Consider the following 14,480-nt stretch of genomic DNA (forward strand, 5'->3'; position numbering starts at 1 on the left):
GTGACGACCGCCTCCGCGCTCTCGGTGTTGACCTTGGCTGACCACTGGCCCCGCCCAGGTCTCATCCTGGCCCGACCTCCCCCGAGGCCCGGGACTTGGAGATGTGAGCCTTGCCCGGTGCCAGGCCGCCCGCCACGCCCTGGGTGGGCCGCCGTAATAAACAGCTGGTGTTGCCCGTCCGGTGGTGGTTCCCTTCACCTGCTGTCTGTGGGAGGCTGCCCCGGGCTCCGCTGCTCGGTCGGGAGGGGGTGCCGGGGCGCCGACTGCTGGGGAGCCCGCGGGAACACCCCGCGCTCCCAGCCTCGGGCAGCAGGGGGCGGCTGCCGACGCCGGCTCCGCTCAGCCCCGCCCCGTCCGAGGCCCGAGGGGGGTGCAGGCGGCGCCCCTGCGGGGCGCTCGAACGTTGTTAGGTATCCGTCCCGTCCCACTCTCCAGTGGGGGGAGGGGTGGAAACGGAGGGGAAAGGAAGGCTGAGCTTTGTGAATTCAGAGCAAAAACAGCCGGATAAAGGAAATGGGCCTGAAGGGAAGCCAGAGTCACTGGCCCTGGCTGCAAGCGGGCCAGGCCATTTCCTGCGGCCCTGGGAGGGGTGGCCATGGCCCCTTTGTGGGACTGGACATGTTGGCAGGAGAGCCACTGTCTCATGCCCTGGGGATCCTACGTTTGTTTGGGAGAATGGGGCGCCGATTCCTGAACTCAGCGACTCACAGCTGCGTTAGACCTGTTGCCTGTGACCCCTCCCGAGTCCAGCCTGTAGGCGAGTGGGGGAAATAAGGCAGGTAGAGCACCCGGCTAGGGCGGATTCTTCTCCCAGATACGTGATGCACCCAGGAGGCACCGAAGCAGGCCACGTGGAGGCAGGAGGTGCAGGAAGGATTCAGGGTGCAGCAATCAGCATGACAAAATTAGGACGGGGAAGCGGACCCTGCCCCAGCTCCCACTGTCTGTGTGTCACCACATTTAGTCTATGCAGCTGGAACTATTGTCCCCGCTTTCTAGATAAGGAAACTGAGGCACCAGGAGGTTACAGGACTTGCCCCAGGTCACATGCCAGTTAGTGTAAGAGCTGGGGTAAGACCCACGTGGCGAGTGTGGTTACTCCTGAATGTGCCCTGTGGGCAGTGGAGCCAGGCTCCTGGCAGTGTGCGCTCAGCCTTGGCTCACTTCTACCAGGCTCCCAGCCACAAAGTGCAGACCTGGGGGCCACACTCTGAGTGTGAGGGTCACGCCCACTGTGCTGGCATGCCCCAGGGAGCGTTCCGCGTGTGGCATGTGGGCTGGTGTGGGGGCTCCAGGTGGAGCTAAAATGCAGGGGCCGGAGCATGGGTTTTTAAACTGCGTGGTGCAGTTTGAGCTGAGGAGGGAATGTTTGAATCCAGATCAAGGAGGACTCCTACACTAAGTATGGGGGGCGGGGCGGGGGCGGGGGCCGGGGGGAGGCCAAAGGAACAGGCGGGACATGGGGTTGAGGGAAGTCCAGACAACCCCAGGGTCCTGACCTGAGCATCTGGGTGTGTCCTCTTGAACCTGGGGAAACACTGGTGGAGGAGCAGCAGAGGGGAGCAGGCCTGTGTTGGATGGAGCAGTCATACCCCTGGGCTCCTGCTATGTGGGTCTTGGGATGGAGCCCAGTGTCAGGGTAGGGGGAACAGGTCCAATTTGGTTGGAGCCTAAGACATGGGGCAGCTAAGTTGGGGGCTGGAGAAAGTAGGAGAGTCAGTGTCAGTGCAGGGACAGGAGGAAGGCAGGCCCTCCATGGAGGTCCACACCATGCCCCTGTTTTTCCTGGCAGCTGGCTCCCTGCACTGGGACCTGCCCCAGGCCTGGGGCTCATGGGGAGAGCACATCAGGGCATGGCCTCAGGGCGGTCATGTCTGCTGCTCACCCACAGTTCCCCCTTCCTGCTGCTTAGAGCTGTCAGGATGCACTGGGGGTAGGTGGGTGGGCAGGAGGCAGTCCATCCGCCCAGGCACAAGGAAGGTTCAGACAAACCACAGCCCCTGGGGGTGGGGGGAGCAGAGTTTTAGGGACACAATCCCCGCCCAAGTTCTGGACCACAACTGCATGAGTGGGTGAGATGCTCCTGAGCCCTGGGCCCCCTGGTAGTGTGTGTGGATGTGCGCACAGGTGTGTGCTGAGGGCTGCCCATGAGTGTACATACAGGTACTTGTGCATCACGGGTGTGTGTCTGAGCACAGCCCAGGCTCCTGCCTCCCCCTCCCCTTGCCCAGCGAGCTCCCCTCTCTCAGGCCCTCATGGTCTGTCCTAGCAAATTGAATGTCTCGGGGAAGGGCGGCGCTGGAGGTCTTTGGTCTGAGCCAGCAGAACACAGTGCCCTCACAATCTTGCTCCCAAGTCGTTCTCAGCACAACATCCCCACCCCACATCCTTCCACCCTCTGCCCTTTCTCCTGAGGCCTCAGACATGCCAACCCCCAGATAATGGGCTGGCATCATGGATGTGGGGCACCTGGGCCCCATCCCCAAACCTCAGAAGCCATTTGTATTCGTTTCCTAGGGCTGCTGTAAAAAATCACCACAAACTAGGTGGCTTAACACAGTAGAAGTTTCTTTTCTTACAATTCTGGGGGTTAGAGTCCAAAATTCTGAACTGAAATCAAGGTGCCTGAGGGCTGTGCTCCCTTCAGGGGCCACAGGAGAACCCCTCCCTGTTTCTTGCATCTTCTTGTGGCCCCAGGTGTCCTTAGCTGTGGTTGTATCGCTCCAGTCTCTGCCTCCTCTCATAAGGGTCTTTGCCCCTGGATTCAGGGCCACCTGGGTAATCTAGGATGCTCTCCTTACATCTGCCAAGACCCTTTTTCCAAATAAGGTCCCACTCACAGGTTCTGGGAGTGGACATATGTCTTTTGGGGGACAGGGTGGGCTTCGGGCTTCTGGGACGAAGTTCACTTGTGCTGAGTGGGGGCGTCCCAACCAGATCAGGTCTGGGGCAGGTGTAGAGCCCCAGCTGCTGCTGAGACAGACTACAGGGAAGGCCAGGAGTGCCCTGTTCAGACCCCAACATGCTTGCTGTTTTCCAGGCTCAGCACTGGGACCCCCTCTGTGGCTTGTTCCGCACAGCACACGGGTGCTCAGTAAATGTGCACTGCTGGAACTGGCCAGACTGACAGAAAGAGACTCAAAAACAGGGACAGAGCCATTGGCCATGGAGGCAGAGCTCCTGCATTGGCTGTGGATGGGTCCTGCCTGTCTGCCAGGCTGGTGTGCACTGCCCTCCCTACTGAGGCCCCGGGCTGTGGCTGAGCCTGGTTCTTCCAATGTAAAACCATTTCTGGGGCTCACACGTGGTCAGGTCAGGGGTGCACCCCTTGTGTCCTGTCCCACAGGCCTTCTCAGCTGCTTCCAGGGAGGTGGGGGCTGGGACCTTCCAGAGGAGGCCTGTGCAGGGTGGCAGATGGGGCTGCAGGGCACTGGCCAGGGTTTCGCAACTTCCCAAAGCAGGGAGCCAGGCCCCCCCATGTGCAGCGCAGGAAGGAGGGGCCAAGCTTACTTTGAAGGGTAACGGGTCCCACGGCCTCCCCAGACTGGGAGGGAGCCTTTGAAAGAACATCTGGAACACGAACCATCAGGAAACTAGTCTCTGGATTTGAAAAACCAAAAAGTTAGTTCTGACTTTTCCACTGTGTGTTCCCCACCCATACACCCCCCCACCCCACCCCACCACTTCCCAGGCTGCTAACTGGGGTATAAGCCTGCCCTGGGGTCCTCTCATGGGCTCCACCAACACCTCCCCGGGCCATGTCCCCTGCCGCACTGGCCACCACCCCAGCCTGACTGACCAAGCGGAGGTGGAGGGGAAAATGAGAGCCCAGGCCCTTGGAGACGCAGCTCCGGGTTCCTGGGGCAGGGCTGCGGGCAGGACGCGATCAGCCAGCCCCGCCTGGTGCTGGGTGCCGAGAAGGCCTGTCTGTGGCCGCGCCGGACCCCGAGCCCGAGGAAACACCTGCGCCGGGGCCTGAAGGGGGCGCTGGCTGCGCAGCGAGCCGGCCTGCAGGTGTCCCGAGCCGGCGCTTCAGCTGCGGCGGGGGAAGCAAACGCGGACGCTGCAGGAAACGGCGGATCCTCGCTGCGCGGCGGGCGCGGGGCGCCGGCCCATTGTCCCGGCCGGTGGCCTGCCGGCCCTGGGGATCGCCCAGGGGCAGCCCCATCCTGGCCCCTCCCGGACAGGGCCTGGCTTTGTGCGCACGGAGACAAATAACCACCCTCCCTCCTCGGCTGCGCCCCCGGCTCCAGCAGGGAGCTGGCACCTGGGGGGAAGCGGCCCCCGTGTGCGGAACGAGGCAGGACGGGGGCGGGGGGCGGAGCCGCGCCTGCGGGAGGCGGGCGTCGCGGGGCTGGGCGCCGCCCTGGGTCCCCTCGGCCCGCGGCTCGTGGCGCCTCCCTCCAGCGCCCGGTCGTGACCGCTGGCCGGGCTGGGCGGGCAGGGCGCCCCCGCCGGCGCGGGGCGAGGCCAGGGGTCCCGCTGCGGCCCGCGAAGCCCGCGCCCGCCGCCTCCCGCGCGTCCTCCCGGGGGCCCTCCTGCTGCCGCGCGGCGGCCGGGCCGGGGTTCCGGGGGACCGGGTCGCGGGCAGGCCGTCGGGGAGGCGGTTGTGGGGACCTTGGGGGCTGGACAGCAGGCGGAGGTGCGGGCGCTCGGCCGCTCCCCGGGGCTGGGGGCGGGCGGGCGGAGCCGAGGGGCTGCGCGCTGGAGCAAACGGGGTCCCTTGGGGCTCCCTCGTCCTGCTCCCCGGCCTGGGCCGGGAGCCCCCACGCGCTCGGCCCAAAGCCTCCTGGGACTGGACTGGCCTGACCCTCGGGGTTCCTCCCCAGCCTGAGGCGGGGTGGGGTGGGCCGGGGGGGCGGTGGAGCCTGGGTTGGGGAGGGGGCGTTGGAATTGGGGTTCAGAGGCTCTGGACCCCCCTTTTGGGGGCATCTCCTCTAGCATGTGGATTTAAGGTGCTTAACTTACTTGCTCAGACTTGGTCACCAGAGATACAAGTTTATGTAATTTTAATACAACCACATGCACACAGAATGTTCCCAGCAGCCCAGGCCCGGGAGCAGCCCGCATGCCCACGCGGGCGGGCGGAGACACCAGTGTGGTCTGTCACTCAGGCCGTCACTCAGCCCCAGCGAGGACGGGGCCCTGCGCTGCGCGCAGTTGGCTGAGGGGTGCCCCTTGCAGGGCAGAGTGCTGGGTTCCCTCCGGTCAGGGCAGCGCCCAGGTCGCGGGTTCCATCCCCGGTTGGTGCTTGTGTGGGAGGCAATCCATCGATGTTTCTCTCTCACATCAATGTTTCTGTCTTTAAAACAAACAAAAAACCCCAAACAACAAGCAAGAGGAACAGTCTGGATGATGCTGGAACATGGACGAACTTTGCAAATACGATGCTTACTGAACAAAAGACTCAAAAGGCACTTACTGTGTGGTTCCATTTATATGAAATGTCCAGACGGGCAAATGCACAGACAGGAAGTAGACTGGTGCTGCTCAGGGTGAGGAAGATGGGGCGCGACTGCTAATGGGCACAGGTTTTTGGGGGGATGTGCGTTATAGAAAAACACTGAAATTAGTGGGGATGTTTGTACAACCTGTATGTATACTAAAACAATGAACTGTTTACTTAAAAATGTATGTGGGTTTTGTAGGATGTGAGCTAGGCAGGTGGGTTGTCTAGTGTTTGCCCAATGGGGTGGAGGGTGATTTAGGTCCCTCCTTGCCCACCCAGCATGGCCTCTTTGGGGTGAGGTGTGTGAGCATCGAGTTGGCCCTGGTGTGTCCCTTGATGTGGTGCTCCCCAGGGTGTCCAAGATGGTGGCCTGGTCTGCTGGGGAGAGGGTGCAGTTTACCTGCTCTCCGCCCCACCTCCCTGACTCCTCTCTTCGGCTGCTTGCTGGCAAATGTTCAAGACCTCCGCCCGCCCAGGTCACTCCAGGGCCAGCTGGGTCCCAGGCGGGGTCCCAGGCGTGGGAGCTGAGGCATGTGCCAGGCCTGGCTGCTAAAACTTCCCACCAGGCACTAGGCTGCCTGAGTCTGTTCCTGGCTGGCCTGACTCAGCCAGAGCTTGGGGTGGGGACTTCCCTTCTCTGACCCTTGGGGAAGCAGGTGGGTGGAGCCAGGAGCCGGAGGGGTGGAAAGCCTGACCTGGGGCTGGAGCCACCCAGGCCCTGGGGCTGTGGTGCAGCCGAGGAGGCCACTCCACTCTGTCCAGCTGGGGCAGAGTCAGGCCCCTTGGGGGGCTCCCTAGGAAGGGATCTGAACAAAGGGTCCTCTGAGGAGACCCCTACCCCCTCACCCAGCGCCTCTGCTGAGGAGCCAGTATTAGAAACAGCTGCCCTTGGTGGGAGGCCCTTTTGTGTCCTGTTTCCGACCGTGTTCCTGGATGCCCTCGGCCCCTGGCACAGGGCCTCCTCCACGTTGAGACCCCCACTGGCCTCCCACCCTGTTACTGAGGGAGTGGTTTCTGGGTAACAAGCTGCTCTGGCCCCCCACTTGGGCGGTGGGGGAGGGTGCCACCCCAAGGCATCCACGGAACTCCTCATCCTCTTACCCTGGGGAGCTGGAGCGGTGGGTCCTCTGGGTGGGATGGGGAGGGGTGCTGAGCCCAGAATGGAGGGTGTGAGAGTATTGCTCCGGCCTGCGCCAGAAAACCCAGACACAGCCCCGTGTGCTGCCCTGGCACCTTTCTCTGTGTGTCTCCCTGGGTGTCTCTGGGCCGGGGCACCAGTGGGACAATACCTGGGCCCAGGCAGGGAAGACCCCAGTGGGGTTGTTCACATGGCTCTAGGCAGAGAACAGGCTGGGGCTGGTCCTCCTTCCCATCTGCCCTGGCCAGGGGGTGGGTGAAGAGGTTAGGAGGGCCCACACCTGGGGCACAGGGTCCTGGACTCCAGCTGCCATAGTGTCTAGCCCTGGGAGGGACCACATTGGGGTGCACCTTGGCCCAGCTGGCCCAGGACTCCAGGAGATGGGTCACCTGTTTCCCCCAGCAGGGGCAGGCCCAGAACAGGAGTTGGTGGGCCAGGCCATGAGAGCTGGGTGTGGCTTGCACCTTCATGGGTAATGGGCGCTTCTCTCCATGCATGAGCCCAAGACTTAACAGTGGAGCCTCAGAGCTGCCCCCCATGACAAATGTGTCTGGACTGGACCACCCTTGTTGCTTTGTGTCTCAGTTTCCCTGCTTCCTACTGTGTGCCAGCACTCATGTGTGCTCTGAAGGAGCAAATTATATTCTTGGTGTCCTGTGGGCTATTTCTGTCTGTCCCTCCATTCACTGGGGCATCTCTCTCCACCTCTGAGTGCATCTCTGGCCCTCCTCAGCTTGTCTCTCTCCATCCCTTTGTCTTTGAGTTTTCTGGGCCCTGCTGCCGATTGGGTAGGGGATGAGAGCCCTGGTGCAGCTCTCCCACTCTGCCCATTGAGGTGCAGGGCTCATGCCAGTTAACACACAGGTGACTCATTCGAGTCTGCTTCCAAGAGGCAGGAGACCTATAGCAGTCACATACCTTCCCCCCGCACACACACTCAGGCAGCAGACCAATGTGTGTGGACACCGAGTCTTACACACACATGCGCATCCAGTCCCAGGCTCAGAGCCTCATGTGCACACACATATACGTGCTGGCTCATAAGCACGCTCACACATGTGTATTTAGATTCATTTTCACCTGCAGTCACAGAGCCCACACATCTCATAGACACTAGTGTTCCCCAAGGCACACGCTCATGGGAGACTGAGTGTGACTGCCCCACGTCAGGGTAGGTAGGGACCAGTGAGACCCCCCTATACCATGGGTGGTGGGGGCTGGGGCAGGACAAACCAGAGGGACATGTGACCCCTCCTCTTGGCTTAGAAGACCTGCTAGGCCCTGAGAAATATGTGTAGGGGGTTCAAGCCTGGGGGTGCTCCTGGGCTCTGTCCCACCCAAGAAGGTGATTGTTGCCAGCTTTTCCTGAATCAGTGGGTGGTGGAAAGGAGCTGAGACCAAGAAGGTGGTGCGGAAAGAGAGTGTTCAGTCCTGGGAGGGGCACAGGGCTAGTGTGATGTGATTCCAGAGTTGGAGACATGAGATGTGAGGCCTGAGCCTCTTTGCTCTGGTCATTGATCAGTCACTGGGCAGAGCTTGGACAGGTGACCCTGGGGAGCATCAGGGTGTGTCATGGTTCTGCCCTCTCTAGAGACACTGGGTTGAGAATAACAGGGCCCCTGAGATGCCACGTCTGCATACAGGTGTTAACCCCGCCAGCCTCCTTCCGAGAGGAGCACTATCTTGGGCAGTCCCTGGGCTTAAAGGAAGTTTTAAGGAGGAGTTTGACGAAACCTGGGTGGGGGGGATTGCTCCGTGTAGTCTGACCCGTTACACTTGAGTTAAAATGGGGTGGGGCAAGAGGGGAACAGAGGGTTGGGAGGGTGGGAGCGCCCACATCTCCTGCCTCCCACCCACTGTGTCTGGGGGAGTGACCTCCTGGGAAGGATGAGGAAGGGGTCAGGCTATGGAGGGAGCTCTGGAGGGAAGGGGCGTCCAGGGCCCAGGGGGGCCTGCTCTGTCCTGTCCTCCCCAGCCCGACAGAAGAGGCAGGTGTGCAGAGGCAAGGATGAGGCACTTTATTGTGGCCCCACCGGGCCAGGGGGCCCAGCTCCAGGCTCCTCCTTTACAGCAAACATTGTTATGCTTCCTGCTTAAAAGCTCCTGCTACATGGATGCTTCCATCACTGGAACGCCTTGGAAGAAAAGGTTTAAAAGTTTAATTAAAAATTAAATACAGTGTATCATGTATATAAAAAGGCGAAGTAAAAAAATACAGCTTGGTTCTAGAAAACACTGCAGGAAAAGGGTCAGGCGCTTCAAAAACTGAACCCTGCCAGGGCCGCGCCGGGCTCCAGGCCTGGGCGCCTAGCCCGAGATGCAGGCGCTGTAGTAGACGGCGCTGCTGGCGTCGGACAGCGCGGCGATCAGGCCGCTCTCCTCGGGGCAGGACGTGGCGCGCGGGCCCAGCTTGGCCAGCGCCATGGGGTACGGCAGCCCCGCGGCGTCGGGCCGAGTCCGGCTGCCGCTGAGGTACTGGTCGAACTCGGTGAGGTCCACGTCGGCCCACAGGTCGGCGGCGGGCCCCAGCGGCTCGGCGCCCTCCAGCGGCGGGGCCTCGGGCGGCGGCGACAGCGGGCCGGGGTACGGGCCGGGGCCGGGCGCGCCCAGGGCGCCGTAGTAGAGGCCCGAGAGCGGCGCGGCGGGGGCGGGGGCGGGCGCGGTCCTGAGCGCCTCGGCCAGGGGCGCCCCGTAGCAACCGCCGGCGTCGCGGGGCAGCTCGGCGGGCGCGTAGGGCGCGCGGAAGGCCCGCAGCGCGCAGTCCTCGGGCGCGGCGGGCGGCGGGAAGAAGGCGGCCTCGCCGGGCTCCAGGCCGTCCAGCGGCGAACGCTCGGGCGTGGGCAGCCCCAAGCCGTCGAACTCGGCTCCCAGCGGGGGCAGCTCGCGGAAGGCACGGGCCGGGCCGGGCGCTGCGGAGAAGGGCTCGGGCGGCGGGGCCGTGGGCGCCAGGCCCTGGAGCAGGAGGCCCGGCTCCACGCGCCGGGCCTTGCGAGCCTGCTTCTTGCGGCGCGGCCGGTACTTGTAGTTGGGGTGGTCGCGCAAGTGCTGCACGCGCAGCCTCTCCGCCTCCTCCACGAAGGGCCGCTTCTCCGCCGCGCTCAGCTCCTTCCACGCCTTGCCTGCGGGCCGCGGGCGCGGGTCGGTGAGCTGCCGTCGCGGGGGCCGCCTGGGCGCCCGGCGAGGGCAGGGGCGCCCCCTCCCGGGCGAGGTCCCCCCCCCCCCCCCCCCCCCGCGCGCCCGGCGCTCACCCAGCATCTTGCTGAGCACCGCGTTGTGCAGGTCCGGGTTCTGCTGCGCCAGCCGCTTGCGCTCGCCCTTCGCCCACACCATGAAGGCGTTCATGGGCCGCCGGATGCGCGCCTCGTCGGCCGCCGGGCGCTCGCCGCGGCCGGCCGGGCTGAGGCCATGGCGCCCCGGGTCGGGGCTGCGCGGCGGGCTGCGCGGCGGGCTGCGCGGCGAGGCGGGCCTGGCGGGCGCGGCGAGGGCGGCGGGCGCGGCGGCCCCGGGCCCCGGGGCCCACGCACAGTCGCGGCGGGCGGGCGGGTCGTCCTGTGCGCCGGAGCCGGGCGGCGATCTCTGCATTCCAGCTGGGCGCGGCCGGGCGGGACGGAGCGCGGGAGCGCGGAGGCGGGCGGCGGTCCCGTCGGGCCGGGCGGGCGGGCGGGCGGGCGGCGGAGGGGACGCGGTGCCCCGCGCCGGCTGGGCGCCCAGATATAGCCGTGCGGGGCCAATCGGCGGCGCGGCGGGCGGGCCGGGCGCGCGGGGGCGGGCCCTCGCGGGGCTCCCTTCTCCTGGGGCGGATTCCGCCGCCGCCTCCCCGCGCCGCCCCCGCCCCCGCCCCCGCCCCCGCCCCTTTCTGGAGGAGGCCCCCCAGTGCGGAAGGGCCACTGATGTGGGCTGGAGCTTGGAAGGGGGCGTCATCATGGGCTGTCAGACGTTCAGAGATGAGCTGCCGCCCCACCCACGGAGCCAGACTCGCGGGTGGCAGCGGGGGGAGGGTGGCTGCCCGCCCCTGAACTTACAGTGGCAGGAGGGGCCCCATTGTAACGCCCTGTGCCTGGGAGGCCGCCCTCCCAGCGGCCCTCCACTCCTCCCCTGAGTCTAGCTCAGAGGCAGGGGGCACCTTGGGAAAGCGCCCTGGGTAGAGGTGGGGGTGCGGTGCGGGCTCTGGGTGACCGCGGGGCACAGGGTCCTGGGACCCTCCACACACATGTTGAACTTTCAGCACCGGGGGCTTGGAGCCCTTCCTAAACCTGTCCATGGGGTTAAAAGAGAAGGTGGCCTTTAGGTCCCTCCCCCACTCCCAAACCAACTCGGAGCTGGACACACCTGGGCAGAGGGGAGCCAGAGGTCGGAGGATGAGCCTCCACGGCAAGTGCAGAGCCCCAGGCCTCATCCCCCTCCCCAGAGCCTGTTGGGCTGGAGGGTAGGGGCCTGGCACCAGTTCTAACTGGGTACCTGCCCAGCCCAGGCCACCTGGACAGGAAGAGAGTGAGGCTGGACCCAGGGTTGTGCAGGTGGGGAGGGAGGGGAGCCTCTCCCCTGGCCCATCAGACCTGGGAGGGTTTCCAGAGGAAATTCCAGCCTCTTCCCCGTCCCCACCCCAGCAGGAGGGGATCTGGGTTCCAAGAGCTGAGGGGCCTTCCTACTCCCCTCCTGCTGAGGGTGGGTCTGTTGGGGGTGGAGTAAGGGCACCAGGCAGCCCTGGGGCTCTAGGCAGAATTTTCCTCCTCCACATCCATCTGCAGCCCAAGAGCTTTGCCCCCCCCTTGCCATTCCAGGAGCCCCCCCCCCCCCAGTGTTGGGAGCTTCTTGGTGTGTGACCACAGGTGTCGGTGGCCCTGGGCCTGCGTGGCCAGAGGCTCTCAGCGCTCTGTCCCTGGTAGTCCCTCTAGGCCATCAGCGATCAGCACTGTGAATGGAGTAGATCCCATGTGGGTCCTACAGCTCCCCGCAGAGGCTGCTTCTGAACTGCTCCCAGGGCCCTTGTGCCCTGGAAAATGCCAGCACCCCACAGGGGTACCCCGAGGGCCCTCAGGTGTGCAGCTGGCTTCACATCAGATTCTGTCCTGTAGGGTCTCATCCGTCAGCTGGAGGAGTAAAGGGCTAGGTGTCCCAGGCTGGTTTCCAGATGTCCCAGGCCCCAGCAATTAGTCCCTGGACCTTGAACCCATCTGATGTGTGGGGAAGTCAAGACACAAAGAAGTGGGTCATCTTGGTCCAGGGGAAGACTGGCTTTTCCTGGGAGGCAGGCAAGAATGGAGGGCAATGGGGTGGACGGGTACACAGGCCCCCTCCCGGTGCGGCCAGCTTCCCTTCCACCAGTGAGTGGGTGAACCCAACAGCCTCTGTGGGGAGGTGGGGGAGAAGTGGGGGAATACTTCAGGTTGAAGGCTGGGTCCAAGGGGTCAGCACTTGTCAGAGGCTACCTCCATCCGAAGCCTTCTGGATGTGGTCTGGGTCACCAGGGCCTGCCTCAGCCTGGGCAGCAGCTGGTCTGGGGTGATGGTCACTGGGGCTCAGGAAGGAGGCCTCCAGGGTCCTCTATTGCAGTGACTCTCACCCCTTCTGACCTGATTGGGATGGATTTTCAGCTCCCAAAGTGGCTTGTCTGGCCCTTTGCAACCCCTGACAACCCAGAATTGTCCAGGCTGCCCTAAAGGCAGTGTGAGCAGCGTCCGGCATTACCTCACCCCCCAGTCCCCGCCACAGCTGCCTCTCCTGGCGCCAGCCAGTGGCCCCCACCTCTTGGTCCAGCTGTTTAACTCAGGTGTCCGGCTGTCACGTCCTGTGGGGTGGGGCTAGGCAGGGCAAGGGGAGAGCTCAAGGGTGCCCCCCCTACTTCTTTAGAAGTCAGGTTACCCTCCCCTTTGAGCTGCCTGGCAGGGGTGTGGCCAGTCCTGGACCCTCAGGCCCACTGACCAGATGGAAGAACAATGGGGGTGAAGACTCCCCAGGGCTCTACAAGGGCTGGTGTGGGTGTGGCCTGCTGTGCTAGGGGGAGGGATATCAGATGTGTGTGTCTGCGTCTGTGTGTGGTCTGTGTGTCTCTCTGCCTGGGTTTGGGGGTGAGGTGGGCTCTAGCATTGGAGGCTGAACAAGACCTAGAATGGGGTCCTGCTCAGTACAGTCCTGGCTCTCAACACCCACCAAGGGAGAGGTCCCCAAGACTTCTCTGGCCACCAAGCTGTGGTCCTAGCTCTGTCCAAAGTGTGGATGATTAATGAGTTTGGGAACCCACCAGAACCCACCTCAGGCTGGCCTGGCTCAGGTAGGCTGCTGCCCACCCTTGGGAGGCCCTGTCTGTAGCTCCTAACTCCCCAGACAAAAGGTAAAGTGGAGGGCAAGCTTTCTCTGTAAGTATGTCGCTGGCCTGGGTGTCGCATGGACACTGCTCTCTCTGCCCTCTGCCCACTCCCTCCTTCAGCCTGGGCTGGACCCCCCAGCCAGCCTCTGGGTGAAGCCTGCAAAGGATGCTGGGTAATTCCCCTCAGTGGCTCTGGGTGGGGGCATGGATGGGCTCCTGGGGTGGCAGACCTCCCAGGCACTGCCCGGGGCACAGACCTCACAGGCTCCCACCCTCCCAGCTCTGCTGCTGGAAGAGCAAGCCTGGGACCAATTACTGAGTCCCTGTGGGCTGGACCCTCCTGTTCCTGGAGGATGGGGGTGGGGTCCCCATTGGACACAGGTCCAGGTGAAAGGGACTCGCTGGTCTCCTCAGACCTCGATTTTGGAGCCAGGCCATCCAGTTCAGATCCTGCCTCATGTCCTTGAGACCAGGGCTGCAGGCCTGGCCAGGTCCTCATGCTTGTCCTTGCGGGGCTGCTCCTGGGGAAAGGTGGGGAATGTGAGATGTGGGTCAGCCTCCACCTCCACCTGGGTTGAGTGGGAGGGGCACTGAGAAATGTGTGCAGAAGATCAAGGTCCGGTAAGATCCATCAGAGGTCAGGGGTGAGCAAGGCTCTGGGAGTCATGAACTCAGAAGGGGTTCAAGGACAGGGGAGTTGGGAGTTTTGGGACAGAGCTGGGCAGGCCACCCGGTGGCCTGGAATCAAGTGGCACACACATGTGCATGTGTGTCTCTGGCCCAGTGATAGGGCTGGTTCAGTTGGACACTGGGACGCATGCCTGGGGAGAGCCGGCTTGCTCTGCAGAGAGCTGGTCTTCCAGGTGCTACGGGCCTCTCCTGGGAAAGGACAGTGGGTAGGCAGGGTGAGGGTGTGGCAGCTCTCCAGTGGGTTGGGTTTGGGGTCAATGTGTGATTCCCAGTCACATGGGCCTGCAGCTGAGCAGAGCTGTGGCTGTGGAACCGCGTGTCCCGGTGCTCATGGGGCACGGGGCTGGCGAAGGGTCTGAGCCTTCTGAAGGAGCAGAGGGGTGTGTTGCTGCCACAGTGGGTGCCTCAGTGTGGTGAGAATGGGCGCTTGTTGTGCAGGGTGTTGGATCTGGCCTGAGTGCTGCTGGGCCAGCAGGACTGAGCTGAGGGGGGTACAGGGCCTGGGGTGGGGGTTGGGGAGGCCTGTGAGTGACAGCAGGCTGCATGGTAAAAAACCATGGACAGTTGGGGTTAGGTCATATGTGGTGGGAATGACTTTTGTGGGTGTTCCAAGTGTCAGCTGGTGCTGCACTGGACAAGAGTTGGGATGTTGAGCTGTGTGAGCCCTTGAGGGCTTTGTCTGGTTGTGTGTGTCCTGGGGTGCTGCTGCTGTGTGCCCCCCCCCTCAGCAGGGGCTCCATGGGAACCAGGCTGGGGGATCCGGCTGCTCTAGGTTTCCTTGGCAACAGCAGGGAGGAGCCAGGAAACACCAGCTCAGGAAGGAAGGCTGCAGCTGCGAGGAGGGAGCCGAGGGCCAGCCTGGCTGAGCAGGCGCCAGACACTCTGTCTGTCCACTT

At 63.7% G+C, this 14,480-nt stretch overlaps 1 protein-coding gene across 1 annotated transcript; it reads right to left on the reverse strand.

The window, feature by feature from the left end:
- Positions 1-8,894: 8,894 nt before the first annotated feature.
- Positions 8,895-10,169, reverse strand: SOX18 (SRY-box transcription factor 18). The gene is made up of 2 exons (XM_087818656.1): positions 9,836-10,169; positions 8,895-9,706 (listed from the first exon to the last, which is right to left on the reverse strand). Exons 1-2 carry the CDS (start codon positions 10,167-10,169, stop codon positions 8,895-8,897), a joined length of 1,146 nt encoding a protein of 381 aa, XP_087674782.1.
- Between the last annotated feature and the right edge of the window lie 4,311 nt (positions 10,170-14,480).

This window comes from Miniopterus natalensis, chromosome 7, assembly GCF_054644295.1.
Source record: "Miniopterus natalensis isolate mMinNat1 chromosome 7, mMinNat1.hap1, whole genome shotgun sequence".
NCBI lineage: Eukaryota > Metazoa > Chordata > Mammalia > Chiroptera > Miniopteridae > Miniopterus > Miniopterus natalensis.

Excerpts from the sequence above, each read along its gene's own strand:
- SOX18 (XM_087818656.1), bottom strand. The coding sequence starts at position 10,169 with ATGCAGAGATCGCCGCCCGGCTCCGGCGCACAGGACGACCCGCCCGCC. Across the intron at positions 9,707-9,835 it reads GGTGCTCAGCAAGATGCTGG|GCAAGGCGTGGAAGGAGCTG; the intron begins GTGAGCGCCGGG and ends CGCGGCCCGCAG.